The sequence below is a fragment of the Schistocerca piceifrons genome, chromosome 4 (assembly GCF_021461385.2).
Source record: "Schistocerca piceifrons isolate TAMUIC-IGC-003096 chromosome 4, iqSchPice1.1, whole genome shotgun sequence".
Lineage (NCBI taxonomy): Eukaryota > Metazoa > Arthropoda > Insecta > Orthoptera > Acrididae > Schistocerca > Schistocerca piceifrons.
In genome coordinates, this window is record NC_060141.1 from 26,117,768 (window position 1) to 26,137,107 (window position 19,340).

Below are 19,340 nucleotides of genomic sequence, written 5' to 3' on the forward strand. Positions count from 1 at the left end.
CTTAGCATAACGATCTGTTACTGTGGAGTGTTTTGCAGTAGAATCAGTTGTGCATTAGATAAGCAGTGTGGGTGTTTATTTATTAGTTAATGAAGCAATAATAAAATAATGAATAATATTAGGGTATTAATGGTTAGGGAACCTGTCTCTGGAATAGGGATATTTTTTGGGAATGCAATAGACTGGTTGACTAAGTGAGAAGGGTAAGTAAAATAATGGAGCTGACAGACATGCTTGAGCAATGAAAAATATAACTGTATGCAAACAAATGTAGTGTAACTGTATTGATGATCTAATTGTGAACTAGACAATATTGGGTACTGTGTATATTGTGCAATTCATGACACTGGCACTGAGAATGAGAGATTAACAGGAACAGCAATATTTTAGTGAGATACAAGTCATGTACCGGTACTGGTAATGCTCCATCATTGAATCTATAGGTTATCTGAAAACTTATATTTGTGTTCTGAGGAATTATGAGCTTAAAGTTGTAATACTGGAATGAAGAACAGTAATTTTTTCTGATTCACTGATAACTGTCATGCTAAACTGGTGTGAATATACTGACAGGTCAACTATTTGGTAACATTTTGTGATTTTATGAGGATTTAATTTTCTGATTGAATGAGATTAGTGCTCAGAGTGGAATAGAGAAGTGGGACAATGATTTGGCACAACTTCCATCCCCTTAATTTTGATTTCAATAGTAATTAAGCTATGTAATGGTGATTCTATTCGTTTTTTGTAACATAATGATTAGTAAATTTATGCTACTGCACATCTTGAGTTTTTACTATTTTGCAAATGGAAAAGAAACCCAAATCTTTCAAGTTTAGCCAGTTTCAGACGGTTATGACTTGGAGTATGTTTTGCAGTGTAATGAGCACTTGATTTAAAAGTTTTCTAGTACCTTTTGTACTACAGTCAAATTTAGTGTTAATTATTGTAATGTTATAAGAACTAAGTAATGTATCTATTTATGATGTAATGACTATCATCTGCCATTAGTGAAAAACATTTTTTTTTTTGCATAGACTTAGTTAGAAGTAAAAGTAAGTGTACTAAAGTAGGGTATTTAGTTTGATTTTGTCATGTACTATGGTGGAGGAGAACCACATCTGAGGGAACTGATAGCAGTGCATTTCCTTGCTAACTGACACTTGGATCTGTTGAAGGCATGGACAGCTTGGTGAGAAAGTGTGTTAAAAATCATTAAAAGTGTGAAAGTGCTTGTGAAAATATTAAACATTGACCAAGTGAAATTTTCTGTGCAATATTTGAAGCAAGACAGAACTTGTACCAAGTGATATGTATCTCAGAATGTAACCTTTGTTTACCCAAAAAGGACATCACTTATGATGCAGATGACTAAATTTTATTAAAAGTATAGCTTGTAGATATTTTGTGCAATTTTACAACACACTGTATGTAAATATTTTGTTTGGGGATTTTCATATGGCCAGTTCATATAAATAGGAATTTGAAAAACATATGTACTATAGTTTTGATAAGATTTCTTATGTAATATTTTTTTATGTGCAGATTTTTAGTCCACTGTCTGGAGTCATTTGTGGTCACTGAATTGCCCAGTTAGCTATTTGCAATATCTATCTGGTCAATCCAATGAGGGGGTGATGTGATGAAGCAAGCTGGGATAGTTTTACTTACCCTCTTGTTTTGCCATCTACCTCCTTAGAATTCAAGTTTAATTTTTGAATAAATTACCGTTAACATACATGAGTATAATCTGCATCTTCATAAAAGAAAAAGGTTCATCCTCAGTTTTAAAGAATATAACACCAGATCTAGTTTTGTGCTTAGTTTTATGTATGTAATTGATTTTTTAATTTATTCTGACTATTCCTAGTTAGTATCTTTTGTTATAGGGTGAAATCAGTAATTTTTTAGTAACTTAAATTCTATTTATTCTGACTATTCCTAGTTGGTATCTTTTGTTATAGGGTGAAATCAGTAATTGTTTTGTACCTTAAATTCTATTGTTGACATAATAACAAATGTAATTTCTGTACTAATTATACAAGTTTGGAGAAACAACTAGTAGTATTCTTAAAGGATCTATTTGGCTCTATTCAAAAACATGTTAGCAAAGCCAGCTCTTAATTAATTCCCAAGTAATTTTCAGTTTTGTCAAAGTATTCTTTGCATAACTGTATTTGTTAATTTCAGGATTTAAACAAATAATTCATCCTAACTCTTGTAGTAGAAGAAACTGTTAAAAATAACCAATTTTTTTAATGTATTCAGATAATCGAATGAGTTAAACTTTTTTTGTAAATTCTGTAAATTTAACTTTGAACACTGTATACTTTCGGTACCTATTATTGTGAGGATATATAAGGGCCCAATTTTTGGTCCTGAGACAGTCAGTCCACAGCTGAGTTTCGGACAAGAAACCTGTATCTGTTAGAACAACAACAATGTATCTGTGAAACAAGTGTAACACAATTAGGCCATGTGTAAAAACAATGACAGTGCCTGTTCAATATGTGCCTCAATATTCTGCAAGACTTGTGAACTGTTTGGTTAGGTTTTTACTGCTCGCAGATGTTCAGCAGTAAACTATTGTAGCAGTATGTGTACATTCACCTGCAACCTATTACTGAGGCTTATCGAAAGTTAAACAATAGTGCACTGGCCATATTAAATGTGTATATGGGGGGTTGTGAACAGTGAAAGTAAGCAATTGTGAAACACAGCTGTGCAACTGTCACCTACATCATTTAAAGTAGTCAGTGTTCTACTTCCACATCCCTTTTTTCAGCCAGTATCATAATGCAGTACGTCAACACCAAGGACAACAAATGAAGAAATAAAGCGAGTGAACCATCACACACTCTTGCTTTTAATTTAATTGAAGATGGTTTTGAGTTTTTTGTATGCTGAGTCAGTCCTTCCAACAGTCATTTCTTTTTCGATTTCTCACATTTTTCATGCAGCCGTTTCATATTAGCTTTCCTTCACTTCTTATTTATTTCATTCCTCAGTTACTTGTATTTCTGTATTCCTGAAATTCCTGTACCGATGGTTTTCATTTGAACTTCTGTGACTGCAATTTTTAGACATGTCCATTCCTTTTCAACTGTACTGCCTTCTGAGCCATTCCATATTCCGATATCTCTTCATTCCTTAGTACTTCCATATGGCACTTCTTTGCATATTCATCCTTGTTGTATAATCTCTTAAACTTCAGCCTACTCTTCATCACTACTACATTGAAATCTGAGTCTATATTGGCTCCTGGGTATGCATTACAAGCACTCATACAATTATAGTTGGTGGTGACTTCAATCTGCCCTCGATATGCTGGAAAAATTATATACAGGGTGATTCAAAAAGAGTACCACAACTTTAAAAATGTGTATTTAATAAAAGAAACATAATATAACCTTCTGTTATACATCATTACAAAGAGTATTTAAAAAGGTTTTTTTTCACTCAAAAACAAGTTCAGAGATGTTCAATATGGCCCCCTCCAGACACTCGAGCAATATCAACCCGATACTCCAACTCGTTCCACACTCTCTGTAGCATATCAGGCGTAACAGTTTGGATAGCTGCTGTTATTTCTCATTTCAAATCGTCAATGGTGGCTGGGAGAGGTGGCCGAAACACCATATCCTTAACATACCCCCATAAGAAAAAATCGCAGGGGGTAAGATCAGAGCTTCTTGGAGGCCAGTGATAAAGTGCTCTGTCACGGGCTGCCTGGCGGCCGATCCATCGCCTTGGGTAGTTGACGTTCAGGTTTCATAACTAACCTTTTTCATAGGACTCTCCATACAGTTGATTGTGGAATTTGCAGCTCTCTGCTAGCTCTGTGAGTCGATTTTCCTGGGCTGCGAACAAATGCTTGCTGGATGCGTGCTACATTTTCATCACTCGTTCTCGGCCGTCCAGAACTTTTCCCTTTGCACAAACACCCATTCTCTGTAAACTGTTTATACCAACGTTTAATACACCACCTATCAGGAGGTTTAACACCATACTTCGTTCGAAATGCACGCTGAACAACTGTCATCGATTCACTTCTGCCGTACTCAATAACACAAAAAGCTTTCTGTTGAGTGGTCGCCATCTTAGCATCAACTGACGCTGACGCCTAGTCAACAGCGCCTCAAGCGAACAAATGTACAACTAAATGAAACTTTATAGCTCCCTTAATTTGCCGACAGATAGTGCTTAGCTCTGCCTTTTGTCGTTGCAGAGTTTTAAATTCCTAAAGTTGTGGTATTCTTTTTGAATCACCCTGTATTTAAAGCCGATGGAAGGCATAACACGTCATCCGAAATTGCACTGAATGTTTTCTCAGAAAATTATTTTGAACAATTAGTTCATGAGCCCACTCAATGCATAAATGGATGCAAAAGCATACTTGACCTCTTAGCAACAAATAAACCTGGACAAATAGGGAGTATCATGATGGATACAGGTATTAATGACCACAAGGCAGTTGCTGCTAGGCTGAATACTGTAACATGCACAACCTTCAAAAAGAAACACCAAGTACATCTATTTAAAAAGCTGGTAAAGTTGCTCTTAATGCCTTTTTAAGAGACAGTCTACACTCCTGATCTGGTCATGTAAGTGTAGAAAAGATGTGGAATTATTTCAAACAGATAGTATTGACAGCAATTGAGAAATATATACCAAATAAATTAATAAATGATGGTACTCATCCCCCATGGTACACAAAATGAGTCAGATTGCTGTTGCAGAAGCAATGAAAAAAGCATGCCAAATATAAAAGAATGCAAAATCCCAAAAATTGGCAAAGTTTTGCAGAAGTTTGAAATATAGTGGGTGCTCCAATGCGAGATGCTTTTAATAATTTCCACAATGAAACTCTGTCACAGAATCTGGCAGAAAACCCAAGAAGATTCTGGTCATACATAAAGCACACCAGTGGCAAGATGCAATCAATACCTTCACTGTGTGATAACAACAGTAATGTAACTGGTGACAGTGACACTAAAGCAGAGTTATTAAACACAGGTTTCCGAAACTCCTTCAGCAAAGAAGATGAAGTAAATATTTCTGAATTCCAATGGAGAACAACTGCCAAGATGAGAAACACAGAAGTAGATATGATCAGTGTAGCAAAGAAGCTTAAATCACTTAATAAAGGCCTTTGGTCTAGACTGTATACCAGTCAGGTTCCTTTCAGACTATGCTGATACAATAGCTCCATATTTAGCAATTATATACAACTGCACACTCATAGAATAATCTGTACCTAAAGACTCAAAAATCGCTCAAGTCACTCCAATACCCAAAAAGGGAACTAGGAGTAATCCAAAGAATTACAGGCCCATATCACTAACATCAATTTGCAGCAGTGTTTTGGAACATTATAAATTACCTCAAAGAAAATGTTTTATTGACACATAGTCAGCACAGATTCAAAAAATATCATTCTTGTGAAGTGCAACTAGTTCTTTATACTCATGAAGTAAGTGCTATCGACAAGGTATGTCAAATTGATTACATATTTTTGGATTTCCATAAGGCTTTCGACACCTCTCCTGACAAGTGCCTTCTAATCAAACTGCATGCCTATGGAATATCACATCAGTTGTGTGACTGGATTCATGATTTCCTGTCAGAAAGGTCACTGTTCATAGTAATAGATGGAAAGTCATTGAGTAAAACAGAAGTAATGTCTGGCATTCCCCAAGAAGTGTTATAAGCCATCTATTGTTCCTGACACATATTAATGACATAGTAGACAAATTGAGTAGCCCTCATACATTGTTTGCAGGTGATGCTGTCATTTACCATCTTGTAAATCATCAGATGATCAAAACGAATTGCAAAATGATTTAGATCAGATATCTGTATGGTGCAAAAAGTGGCAATTGACCCTGAATAGAGAAAAGTGTGAAGTTATTCATATGAGTACTAAAAGAAATCTACAAAATTTTGATTATGCAATAAGTCAAACAAATCTGAAAGCTGTAAATTCAACTAAATACTTAGGGATAACAATGATGAATAACCTAAACTGGAACTACCACATAGATAATGTTGTGGGTAGAGTAAACCAAAGACTCTGATACATTGGCAGAACACTTAGAAGGTGCAACAGGTCTACTAAAGAGACTGCTTACAATACGCTTGTCCATACTATTCTGGAGTATTGCTGTGCAGAGTAGGATCTGCTTCATGTGGGACTGACGGTGACATCAAAAAAGTTCAAAGGAGGGAAGCTCGTTTTGTATTATAGTGAATTAGGGGAGATAGTGCCACAGACATTATACGTGAATTGGAGTGGCAGTCATTAAAACAAAGGCATTTTTCATTGTGATGGGGTCTTCTCATGACATTTCAATCACCAATTTTCTTGTCCAATTGCAAAAACATTTTGTTGGCACCCACCTTCATAGGGAGAAATGATCATCACAATAAAATAAGAGAAATCAGAGCTTGCACAGACACATTGAAGTGCTCGTTTCTCCGCGTGCCATTCGAGAGTGGGACCGTAGAGAGACAGCTTGAAGGTGGTTCATTGAACCCTCTGCCAGGCACTTTATTGTGAATAGCAGAGTAATCATGTAGATGTAGATGTACAATGTAGTATCTGATTTCAGAATCTCTGTCTGACCATGATGTAATCTAACTGAAATTTTCTCTTATCTCCCAGCCTTTTCCAAGTATGCCTCCTCCTCTTGTGATTATTGAATAGATATTCACTGTTACTAGCTGAAATTTACTACAGATTTTAATTAGCCTTTCTCTTCTCTCATTCATGGTACCAAGCCCATATTCTCTCATAACCCTTTCTTCTACTCTTTCCCCTACAACTGCATTCAAGTCCCCCATGACTTAGATTTTCGTCTCCCTTTATGTACTGAATTACCCATTCAATATCCTCAAATACTTTCTCTGTCTCTTCATCTTCAGCTTGCAATGTTGGCATATATATCTGAACTGCCATTGTCGGTATTGGTTTGCCCTGCATTCCTAATCATAATGAATCCTTCTCCCGTTATACAACTTTCTACTGCTGGTGATATTAACATGTACTCATCTGACTAGAATCCTTGTCTTCCTCCCATTTCCCTTCAATGACCCTCCACCATATTTAGATTGAGCCTTTGCATCTCCCTTTTCAAATTTTCCACTTTCCCTACCACCTTCAAGCTTCTGAGATTCCTTGCCCCAACTCGTAGAATGTAATCCTTTCATTAGTTATTTAATCTTTTTCTCGTGGTCCCTTTCCCCTTGGAATTCCCTCTCCACAGATTGGAATGGGGCACTAGTCCAGAATCTTTTGCCAAAGGAGGGATCATAATGACACCTTTTTAGTTATAGGACACCTGTCCTGCAGATACACATTATGTGTCTTTAATGTAGTGGTTTCCATTGCTTTCTGCATCATGACGGTACTGATCATTATTGATTCTTCTGCCTTTAGGAGCAGTTTACCACCCAAAGGGCAAGAGAGTGCCCTAAACTAATGTCTGCATCTGCATCATCTTTGACAAGGCCATTGACAAAATGAGGATGATTTCTTACACCAAAGACTTTGGCCGCCAATGCTCATTTTTGTTATGAATTTAAGTAGTTGTGGGGTTTGAACCTGGGACAAGGATGTTTTGATTACTAACCAACAATGCTACCATTAGACTACATGTGGAACTTTATATTGTTGTCTCCATTAGTTCCAGAGATAACGGTACATAAACTTTGCTTATTTTACAGTGACTGCATAGGCCCTGCAAACTCCCCTTAAATAGAAGATTTATTGAAGAACTGTTATTATGATTGTTTAAGGGGCCGGTTGGAATAATTTACTATGGTAATAATGTTCAAGAAAATATAAGGATAGAGTTAATTGAAGGGTAGAATAAAGGACAAAGGAACATAACATAAATGCAATAATGCCAGAGTTTGAGTTAGGTGATACTGTGTTGGTGAAAGTTCAAAGGGGGTTCAAAATCTTTGTGAGTTTTGGAGAGTGGTACTTATGAGGCTTACATGTTGATTTCTGTATAGTGATTCTTCCTCTTTTACTATTCTATCTGGTTTAAATTACATCTACTTCTACACACATCAAAAAAAGTTTTGCATCACACCGGTTTCCAGAACTCCTGAAGACAGACGTTGACTGTGGATGTTGTATCACAGACACAGTCCCTTTGACTGTTCAGAGATGTCACTAAACCCATCCAATGATGTAAACAATCATGCATGAGCAGCACCTATTATATGGAGGGGTCCAACAGCCGATGACTTCCAGTCATTCTACCAGGATGGAGGTACATGACTCATGTTGTCTGTAGTTCAACCACGTCTAGACGGTCAATACCACAGTTCAATCATGTCCACATTGTTACTTTGTGCCCGAAAGTGCTCTCAACAAGGGAAGTGTCCAGGTGTCTCAGAGTGAATCAAAGCAATGTTGTTTGTACATGGAGGAGAGACAGGAACTGTCAATGACATGCCTCATTCAGGCTGCCCAAGGGCTACTACTGCAGTGGATGACTGCCACATACAGATTATGGCTTGCAGGAACCGTGACAGCAATGCCACCATGTTGAACAATGCTTTTTGTGCAGCCACAGGACGTCTTGTTATGACTCAAACTGTGAGTAATAGGCTGCATGATACACAACATCACTCCCGACATACATGGCGAGGTCCATCTTTGCAACCACGACACCATGCAGCACAGTAAAGATGGGCGCAGTACACATGGTCCCAATAACATAACGAATGGACCACTAAGGATGGGCATCACATTCTCTTCACTGATGAGTGTCGCATATGACTTCAACCAGACAATCGTTGGAAATGTTTTTGGAGGCAACCCGGCCAGGCTGAACACCTTAGACCTACTGTCCAATGAGTGCAGCAAGGTGGAGGTTCCCTGATGTTTTGTTGTGGCTTTATGTGGGGCTGATGTACAAAGCTTATGGTTATGGAAGGAACTGTAACAGCTGTACGATACGTGAATGCCATCCTCTGACTGATGCTGCAACCATATCGGCAGCATATTAGTGAGGCATTCATCTTCATGGATGACAATTCGCTCCCCCATCATGCACATCTTGTGAATGACTTCCTTCAGGATAATGACATTGCCTGACTAGACTGGCCAGCATGTTCTCCAGACATGACCCTATCGAATATGCCTGGTAAAGATTGAAAACTGCTGTTTATGGATGACGTGACCCACCAACCACTCTGAGGGATCTAGGCCGAATCGCTGTTGAGGAGTGGGACAATCTGAACCAACAGTGCATTGATGAACTTGTGGATAGCATGCCATGATGAATATAGGCATGCATCATTGTAAGAGGACATGCTGCTGGGTATTAGAGGTACCAGTGTGTACAGCAATCTGGACCACCACCTCTGACGATCTCACAGTATGGTGGTACTACATGCAATGTGTGGTTTTCATGAGCAATAAAAAGGATGGAAATGATTTTTGTGTTTATCTCTATTCCAATTTTCTGTACAGATTGTAGAACTCTCAGAACTGAAGTGCTGCAAAACTTTTTTTGTTGTGTGTACTATCCCTATCTATCAGACTGGAAAAGTGAGATACTAGGGGACATTGCTTACTCACTATCTCACACTTCAAATAATTAATGCCAAACACCAGTAATTTTGTATTTTATTTCAAGGATTGTATGATTATTAGATTTACTCATTGTCCAAGTGAACTGTGAAAGGAAGGTAGTGTAACACAAATTCACAAAGAGAAATGTTTACAGAAACATGGGATTAAGAAGAGTGAGCTATGTTCACCTTATTTTTGAAGATACAGTGTGTGGACAAAAATATGTACACAGCAAAAGGAAACACACTATCATGCCTAATATGGCATAGAAAAACCATTTGCATTCTGAACAGCTTCCATTTATCTTGGAATGGATAAATATGGGTCCTGTATGGTTTCCAGGAGAATCTTATAGCATTCCTCCTGCAAAAAAGTGGCAATATGAGGTAACATTGATTGAAGTGGATAGCATTCAACAACAAATACTCCAAAGTAGACTACAATGTTTCAATAACATTGAGATCTGGTGACTGCTGGCTAGGTGAGAGCAACCATTGATCCACATGCTTACAAAACCAGTCCTGCATGATGTGAGCTATATGGACATAGGCCCCATTGGTTTGGAACACAGCACTACCACTGGAGACAAAACACTGTACCACGGGATGTACATGATCAGCCAAAATAGTCACATAATCCTTGGCAGTAATGCAGCCTTGCATGGAATACCATGACACAACTGCCTAAATCCTTGTCATGTTTCACTCTTGGGATGTAAACTCGGCCAGAAGTAGAAAACAGTGTGAAACAAGAGGGCGCTGAGTGTAAATTGTGGTTGTGTTAATTACCAGAATAAACTCAACATAAACGTTAAAAATTCTTTAATATGTAAAAACTTTGATGTATATCATGATGATATGTGTATCGCATGTTTTGTTATTAAAAAAGTTTTGGAAGGAAGACATGAGGTGGTCCAAAATCACGAAACTGAAATCGCACATGGAGCTAGTACCTCATCTTATGAATCGCAAGAGCCAATACAAAGACTTTGCTACTGCAAATCATGCACTGTGAACATGCATAAACATCATAAACTGTAAAACTGTATACCATTTCGCGTGTGTAAAGGCAGATCCAAGACAAAAACTATGGTGTTGCAGAAGGTGTAATGAATATGACCTAGACAAAGCACTACTGAAGAGCAATTGCAAAGTCGAAATTATTGCTATGTTGTTAGAAGAGGTACATGCCTTGAAATACAAATATACCAATAACAATCAATGTGAGTGTAAAACAAACAGTGATCTTGTAATTGATTATGATACTAGAAACAGCAGTAACAAATATGTTACCAACTGTAAAAAATGCGGGAAAACCGCCAAAAGTGGTATAGCATGTGTAAAATGTGAAACAAAATTTCACTTTCGATGTGCAAAGGTGGACTGCTCATTGAAAGGAAATGAGAAATTTACGAAAATATGGAAGTGTAATACATGTAGGCCTACCGATATACTAAGAAGGGCCGCAAATATCCCGCTAACAAACAGATTTGAAGTGCTCGATGTAGACAGTAACGATGATGTTCTTGGAGCTCATACAGAACATTCTCAATCATCGAATGCTACAGTAACTCTTCCTGAAAGCACTACTGCATCTGAACTTCAACAAGGAGATCTACAAATTCCATGTGATGCTGCTGTTCCTGTTCCGAAAACCACTAAACAAATTTCCCAAGAAGAGGTTAGCATCCTGTACACAGAACCAAGCAATCATTGTAGGCCAGTAGACCACCTACAAAGACAATGGCAGGTTGTTTCTGTTGCAAAACACGCTAGAGACTGTGCAAACTTTCCACCCTTGGAAAACAGATTTAGTGTCCTTGAGCATGTTGATGCTACAGGAAAAAACATTAAAGTAGACTCACAAGTCAAGGTGCTTAACACAAGTAAGGTTAATGAAAGTGAAGTGAGTAATAGGTGTAGCAACAATATTACATCAACTGTCAATAGAAGTGTAGTGAATAGAAGTGGTGCAGTAAAAATAATATGTCAACTGTCAATAGAAGTAATGAAACCGAAAACCCCAAGAAATAAAGCCGCAGTTGCAGACCTAGGCCTGTGAAAATACATTTATAAGCAGATAGTCAAGGAAGGAAATAAAGGGATATAGATGAAAACAATTCAAGCCACAATAAAACCTAGCACAAAATTTAAAGATGTTGTAGCAGGTTCTTCATCAGCAGAAGCTATGGAACTGGCAGTTTTTCTGGCTGGATCAAATAACGTAGCGAGAAAAGAAGAAAGTGCAGGAACTACAAAATACGAAAATCCTCATCTTTTCAATACCATGTCAGCATGATATTCCATCCTGGTCTTGTATGAATGTTGAAGTGAGAAGAGTAAATGGAGAAATTAAGAAAATTTGTAAAAACTTTTAAAATGTCTGTTTTGTAAACATAACTAACTTAGGTACATGATTCCACACTGCTCATGGTCTCTGTCTGAATCAACTCAGAAAGAAGTATGTGAGTAATGAAATCACAAAAGTAGCCAATGAATTAGGCATAGCAAAAATCGATAGCTCTGAGTCAATACCACCTAGATTTAGGGAAAACTCTTTTTTAGAGGTAGCAAAGAAGGGCCGAGACTAACAGGTTTGCCTAGATTCACACTGGACGACCAGATTAAAGATAAGAATAATATAATAAATGTCGGTAACACTAGAGAGATATATAGCAATAATGACAATTGCCCCAATAAAAAAAATTACTCACCAACTTTGTCTCTCAAGATAGGTCATCTCAATATTGAAAGTATAAGTGGAAAACACGTAATTTTAAACGAATTTGCAAATGAGAACTTATTTGATGCATTATGCTTAAGTGAGCACTGTGTAAAGGAAACAAAATATCTTCTCATGTACCAGATGATTTCCACTTCGCAAACAGTTTCAGCAGAGAGCAGCACATTCATGGGGGTGTATCAATTTACATTAAGAAAGAATTAATAAATTGTAGTAATGAACGAGATCTAGGATTTCTGTGCAGTGAGATACATTTTGAAGCCACAGGTGTATATCTGGATCATTTAAAAATTACTATTGTATCTCTTTATAGATCACCAGATGGAAGTCCACTAATATTTTTAGAAAAACTTGAGACTTTACTAAATTTCTTTCTTAGTCCTCAGTGGAAGAAATATAGTATAGTGATTGGTGGTGACATCAATGCCGCATTTGATGTAAACAAAGACGTGCACACTCTAAATGAATTTAAAAACCTGTTACGACAATTTTTACAAACTGCAAATCCACAAGACAACATACTTACAAATGTCAGTAGAGAGTTACTGTCTTCAGATGTAGCTGTCTTCAATATCTCGGACCATGACTTCGTTTGGATAAAAATAGGTGCAGATAGGTCTAATATGGACAATAAGTTTAAAGAGCCTAAAATAGTCATCACAAGACCAATAACACAAGAAAAATTGTCTAATTTCATGGTCTCACTCAGTAATTATGACTGCTCACATATGTTTAACAATAATGCCCAGGGCTCTGCCAGTACATTGTTCGACAGATTTTTTTCATTCTTTCATAAATATATTCGAGACCAACTGCCCTCAACACAAATGTAAAGTTAGCCCTAAAAGTAACAATAATAGACATAGGGATAAGAATCCATGGTATACCGCTCAGCTAGCCAATACGAAAGTAGGTTGTTGTTGTATAGAGATTCTTACAGACTTCAGAAAACTGATATGGCTAAACAAAGGTACTCAAGAGCACAAAAGGAATACAAGCATGCTTTAAATGACGACAAGAAACAACATAACCTAGTCAGCATTGAGTCATCAAAAAAAAATGCAAAAAAGCATGGACTATAATAAATTCATTGGCCAAAAGCAAGCAAAAAGCTGAGGTAGAAATTTCAGCAGTTGAATTTAATAACTACTGTATAAAATCTGTTAACCAAAATAGGGAAAGCAATGGGAGGCAACAAGAAACTGTAGCTGATCTCATTAGATATCATAATGTAGACTGCACTCTGAAAGATAAATTCCTTTTAACAGAGGTCACACCAGATATTGTTTTAGCTACTGTAAATAATTTTAGGCCCTCTGATAGTGAAGATATATATGATATTTCTTGTAATATGTTAAAAAAGATAATTGGGCATTCGGTATATCCTCTTACTAAATGTATAAACAGATGTCTAATTGAAAGAGTATTCCCAGATGTATTAAAATTATCCAGGGTAGTGCCCATTTACAAGAAAGGAGACAAAAATTACCCATCTAGCTATTGTCCAATATCTCTGACACCTACTTTATCTAAAGTTTTGGAATCCATCATCAGCTCCCAGTTGTGTGATTATCTGACATGTAATAACATTATTACTGCGGTGCAATTTGGCTTTAGGAAGGGCAAATCCACAATCCATGCCATTGATTCCTTGATTAACGAAGTGCTTAATGCTTATGAAGGAAAAAATTTTTCTCAGGCTACATTTTGTGATCTTAGTAAAGCCTTCGATTGTGTGGAACATATTTCACTCCTCAACAAACTAGTTTATTGTGGAATCACAAACAGTGAAGTTGACATTTTCGAATCTCTCCTCGGCAACTGTAAACAAATTGTTTGTATTGGTATACAGAGATCACAGCTAGCTAAAGTTAAGTGCAATGTGCACATGGCTCAGTATTAGGACCTCTGCTATTTATCCTAATGACAAATGATTTACCATCTTACATAAATACTCACTCCATTCTCTATGCAGATGATATCACTTTTTTCAATATCAGCTCAGACATGGATATGCTCCAAACTGTGGCAGATGACACTATATCACAAGCATCAGTCTGGTTTCGAGCTAATGGGTTCCTGCTTAATGAGAGTAAAACTCAAAAGATTGTATTTAGTTTAAGAGACTTCATAGATACTGTTAAGTTCTTAGGTATTGTTATAGATAGTAAATTTGTCTTTGGAGCCACATATTAAATACATTAGTGCAAGGCTGTCTAGAGTGATGTATTTGTTAAGGAATTTAAAAAAAAAAACATGTATCTGCAGCCTATGTAAGATCGACCCACTTTGCTTTTTTTTAAAGCATTATATCTTATGGGCTTTTAATATGGGGCAACAGCTCATACCTTCAGAAGAAAGAAATTCGAATTATCACAAACAGTGATAAACTGGCCCACTGGAAACCACTGTTTATCAACTTAAAAATATTAACTGTTATAGACATGTACATTTACACTGCCCTACTGCATATAAAGAGCAACTTATCAGGATACCAGTGTAGAAGAGATGTACACTCTCATGGAACCAGAAATAGTAGCCATCCTGACATACCTTACTATAGATTATCCAAGTCACTGAACAGCTAGGAAGTGGTGGGTATGAAGATGTTTAACAAACTGCCAGTAGAATGGGTAGAAGCTCCATTTGATTTATTGAAAGACAAATTATTCAGTTGGTGAGCTGCAAATCCTTGCTACTCACTTCAGGAATTTTATGACTGTAAAATATCATAGTGGTATCGGTTTGGAGAGTAGAGCATAATTTCTTCAACTGAGTAATTTATGATGCAATGTTTTCATATTATTTGATTTTAAATATTGTATTTTATGAGAAACCAATAGTGACATGTTGATCTTCAACCCCCGTATATATGCTGTATAACTTGTATATATGTAACTTGACTTTGTCAATTGCTGTAATAGCTAAACGACAATAAAATTTCATTCAATTCAATTCAATTCAAGGCTCATCTGAGCAAATGACTTTCTTCCATTGCACCATAGTCCAGTTTTAATCGGCTCCATCCATCCAGCACTTCCTATTCCTGTCCTGTTACAGGCTTATCCTATTCTATCAGAGTCTGATCCAGCTGTGAAAGCAGCCACATCATATACCAGCTTTGCTGTGGTCATTCCAGTTTTTTATGCTGGTATGACTACCGACCATCTGTCAACCAGGACGAATGGCCACCATCAAACTGTGACCAAGAACAAAGTGGTTCACCCTGCAGGACAAAATGAAGCTGAACATGACATGCTTGATTTCAGTGACTGCTTCAAGAAATTTGGATCTTCCCCTCCACTGCCAGCTTTTCTGAATTATGCAAATGGTAGTTATGTTTACAACACATTCTCCATGCCTCAAATTATCCTGGTCTCAACCTACAATAACCTACTACCCCACACCCTCTACCCAGCAGTTTCCACCTCTTATCCTGTCACCTATTCCCAATTCACACACCCTTATCCTCCTAATACGCCACTCTCTGTAAATGCACCAACCAGCATTTACCACTCTCTGCTCCTCTCCTTTTCCATCATCCACTATCCATTCTTCCCCTCCCCACAGCCTTCTGACACTTCACCTGGCAGCCTTGACCTGTTGCCTTGTAGTCCCAGCATGCTCTTCTCTCTTCCCATCTGCACCCTGCTACTATAAATCCCCTTTCCCTGCCCCACTCCAGATTGTTGCTTTTGTTCAATGGAACACTTGCACCCTGACCAGAGTGGCCAGAGAGAGAAGTTATGTATGCATTAAGTGTGCCTGCTTGTGTGAATGTGTGTGTTTTCTTTTTGAAAGCAGGCTTTGGAGAAATACTTAGTGGGTAACAGTCTTTCCATAGTGCCTGTCTGCAACTCAGCGTGTCATATTTATGATGAGTGACAACCTATCCTTTTCATAATTGTTGCTATTACCAGTAATTGTTTGTCACTCATTCCAAAGCTGACTGGACTTGCTCAGTGTGTAATAGTCTTTTCATAGTGCATGTCTGCAACTCAGAATGTCATCATTATGAAGAGTAGCACTCTATCCTTTTCATAATTGTTGCTACTACCAGTATTTGTTTGTTCTATTATCCCAAAGGAGACAGGACAACTGAAGACAGTAATTAATGTATCCAATCATACTGTAACATGTAGACTTCTTTATGTTATTTTATGTTAAACAATTAACTTACAAGAATGAGCATATTTTTAGAATTACAGAGGTTCATTCCATACCTTAGTATTGTATCTCTTTGATTCCAAATTGTTTCTTAAATTTTGCATCTCTATTTCCAGCTTGCACTTAGAGACATGTTCAACTTCCCAGTCTTGTCTCATCTTATTTAGCTTTTGTTCATACTCAACACGCAACTTTTCTTTCTCTTCTTCAATTTGTTCATCTGCTTCAAAATCAAAATAATTTATAATTTGAAAATTGACTTTATAAGGTACAAAAATCAAAATACAGGAGTCCAAAACTACATTCACGCTATGACTGTTAACATCTGGGAACAAAATGAGTAGTTATTTGCATCCTTGTATTATAGTGGGTGAACGAAATGACATTCTTCAGGAACTAAATAATAGTGATGTTACTAAAATTATGGCTATGAATTATTTTGTGTGATGCTTGCATACAAGACCTTCTACACTTTCTTCTAGCACATGAAGAGTAGCAGGAATAGGTCCTTTAAGTTAGTCCTTCAACACTCACTATATGTAGTAGTGTATGAAAGATTTCAGGATCTGAGATCAACACCACTTTCTTGACCTACATATAATCCAGGGAAAATTTTGTTCAAATGTGTCCCAATATGTTCATTAGAAAATACAAGGCTATATATGAAAGAAAATTGAAATTCTACCCACCTCTCCTTTTGAAATTAGGAAAATAATAAACTCAGTTAAATGTGAAAACTCATAAGGAATTGATGGTATTTCCATCAGACAACTAAAAGCTTTTTCTCAGTGGATAAATAGGACTCTAAGCCACAAATGTAGTAGCGCACTGAGACAGGGCACTTCTGCTTATAGACTGAAATAGGCTATTTTTAAATCATTGCATAAAAATTTGGGCAGGCGTGATGCCAACAACTACTGCTCAGTCTCACTTCTGATAGCTTTATCCAAAATTCCTGAAAAAGTAATGTATTCAAGAGTAGCTTCACATACTTGTAAAAATGAAGTACTAACAAAATATCAGTTTGGTTTTGAGAAAGATGTTTCAACATAAAATGTAGTATATTTTTCACTAATCAAATATTAAATACTCTGAACAACTGAACATCACCTACAGGGATTTTTTTTTTTTTTTTTTTGTGATCTCTCAAAGGCTTTTAATTGAGTAAATCATGGAATCTTCTAGATAAGTATGATGATATGCATGGAACAGTGCACAAATGGTTTAATTCATATTTAACTGGAAGAGTGCAGAGCTTTCAAATAAACAGTTCACATAATGCACAAAAAATTAGCAGGTTCCTCAAACTGGGGAAGTATCAAGAATGAGGTCCCACAGGATTCAGTCTTAGGTCACTTATTGTTCTTATATATATATTATTGTATTGTATTGATCCAGGCAATCATAGTATTGTACAGTTGTACATATGATACTGGACAGGTCAAGAGAGCATATTTACAAGTAATTTTTACAAATTGATTTTTACATTACTTTGTAGTGAGGAAATTATCTATCTTAAACAAAACAGTCAATACAAATCATAGCATGACTTGCAACACTATATCCATGAAGATGCAAAGCCAGTTATTTTTGGTGATCATACAAGTGTAGTAGTCACATCCAACAAACAAGAATTAGTTGAGGAAACTGCAAATAATTCAAAATTATTAAGTGGTTTTCTGCCAGTTAACCCAATTAAAATTTGACATACAGATCTAACAGTAAATGGCATAACATCATTAATAACTATAGAGTTTGAACAGAAGTCTCTAGTTAAGGCAGAATATTTAAAATTTTTGGTTATATGGATTGATAAGAAATTGCATTGGAGGAAATATATTGATGATCTGCTGAAACATTTGAGTTCAGCTACTTACGCTATTAGGGTTATTGCAAATTTTGGAAATAAACATAGCAATAAATTAGCCCACTATGGTCATTTTCATTCACTGGCATAATATTTTGGGTGATTCATCTTTATGGAAAAATTACTCATTGCACAAACATGTTTAATCAGAATAATAGCTGGAGCCCCTCCAAGATGATTTCTCTCTCTCTCTCTCTCTCTCTCTCTCTCTCTCTCTCTCTCTCTCTCTCTCTCTCTCTCTCTTCACTTACGAAATTTGTTATTAATAACACATCCCATTCAAAAGCAACAGCAATGTACATAGCTACAACACTAGGAGAAAGGCTGATCTGGTCTGCATTATTATTATTTAAACCTACCATTGGCACAGAAAAGAGGTGAATTATGCTGCCACTAAAGTCTTTACCAAATAGCATCAAAAGTCTGATAGATAGCCATTCAGCATTTAAAACAAATTAAAAGAATTTCTGAGTGACAACTTTTTCTACTCAATAGATGAATTTTTACATATAAATTACTAATTTAACAATTATTAAAACAAACTGAATTATGTATGTAAAGAAACCTTTAGTAAAACTAACAGATCGTGCATCATTACAAAGTGTTGTATTGTATTGTATTGTATTTTTTTTGGTCCAGGCAATCATAGTATTGTACAGCTGTACATATGATATTGGACAGGTCAAGAGAGCTATTTACAAGTAATTTTTACAAATTGATTTTTACATTATTTTGTATCTTAAACAAAACAGTTAATACAAATCATAGAATTGTAAGGTTGTACATACGATATTGGACAGGTCAAGAGAACATATTTGCAAGTAATTTTTAATAAATTAATTTTATATTATTTTGTAAAGAGGAAGTTAGCTATCTTTAACAAAACAGTAAATACAAATGTTGTATGGTAAAATACAAACAGCCAATACAAATGTAATAGTAAAGTAGTCCAGTGTATTTCATGGATATGCA

At 36.4% G+C, this 19,340-nt stretch overlaps 1 protein-coding gene across 1 annotated transcript in view; it reads right to left on the reverse strand.

Moving 5' to 3' along the window:
• Positions 1–16,536: 16,536 nt before the first annotated feature.
• LOC124795564 (kinesin-like protein KIF17) overlaps positions 16,537–19,340 on the reverse strand; it is a 190,007-nt gene continuing 187,203 nt past the window's right edge. The window contains exon 8 of the mRNA XM_047259637.1: positions 16,537–16,724. Within this exon, the coding sequence (XP_047115593.1) occupies positions 16,537–16,724 (188 nt within the window). The remainder of the gene's footprint in view (positions 16,725–19,340) is intronic.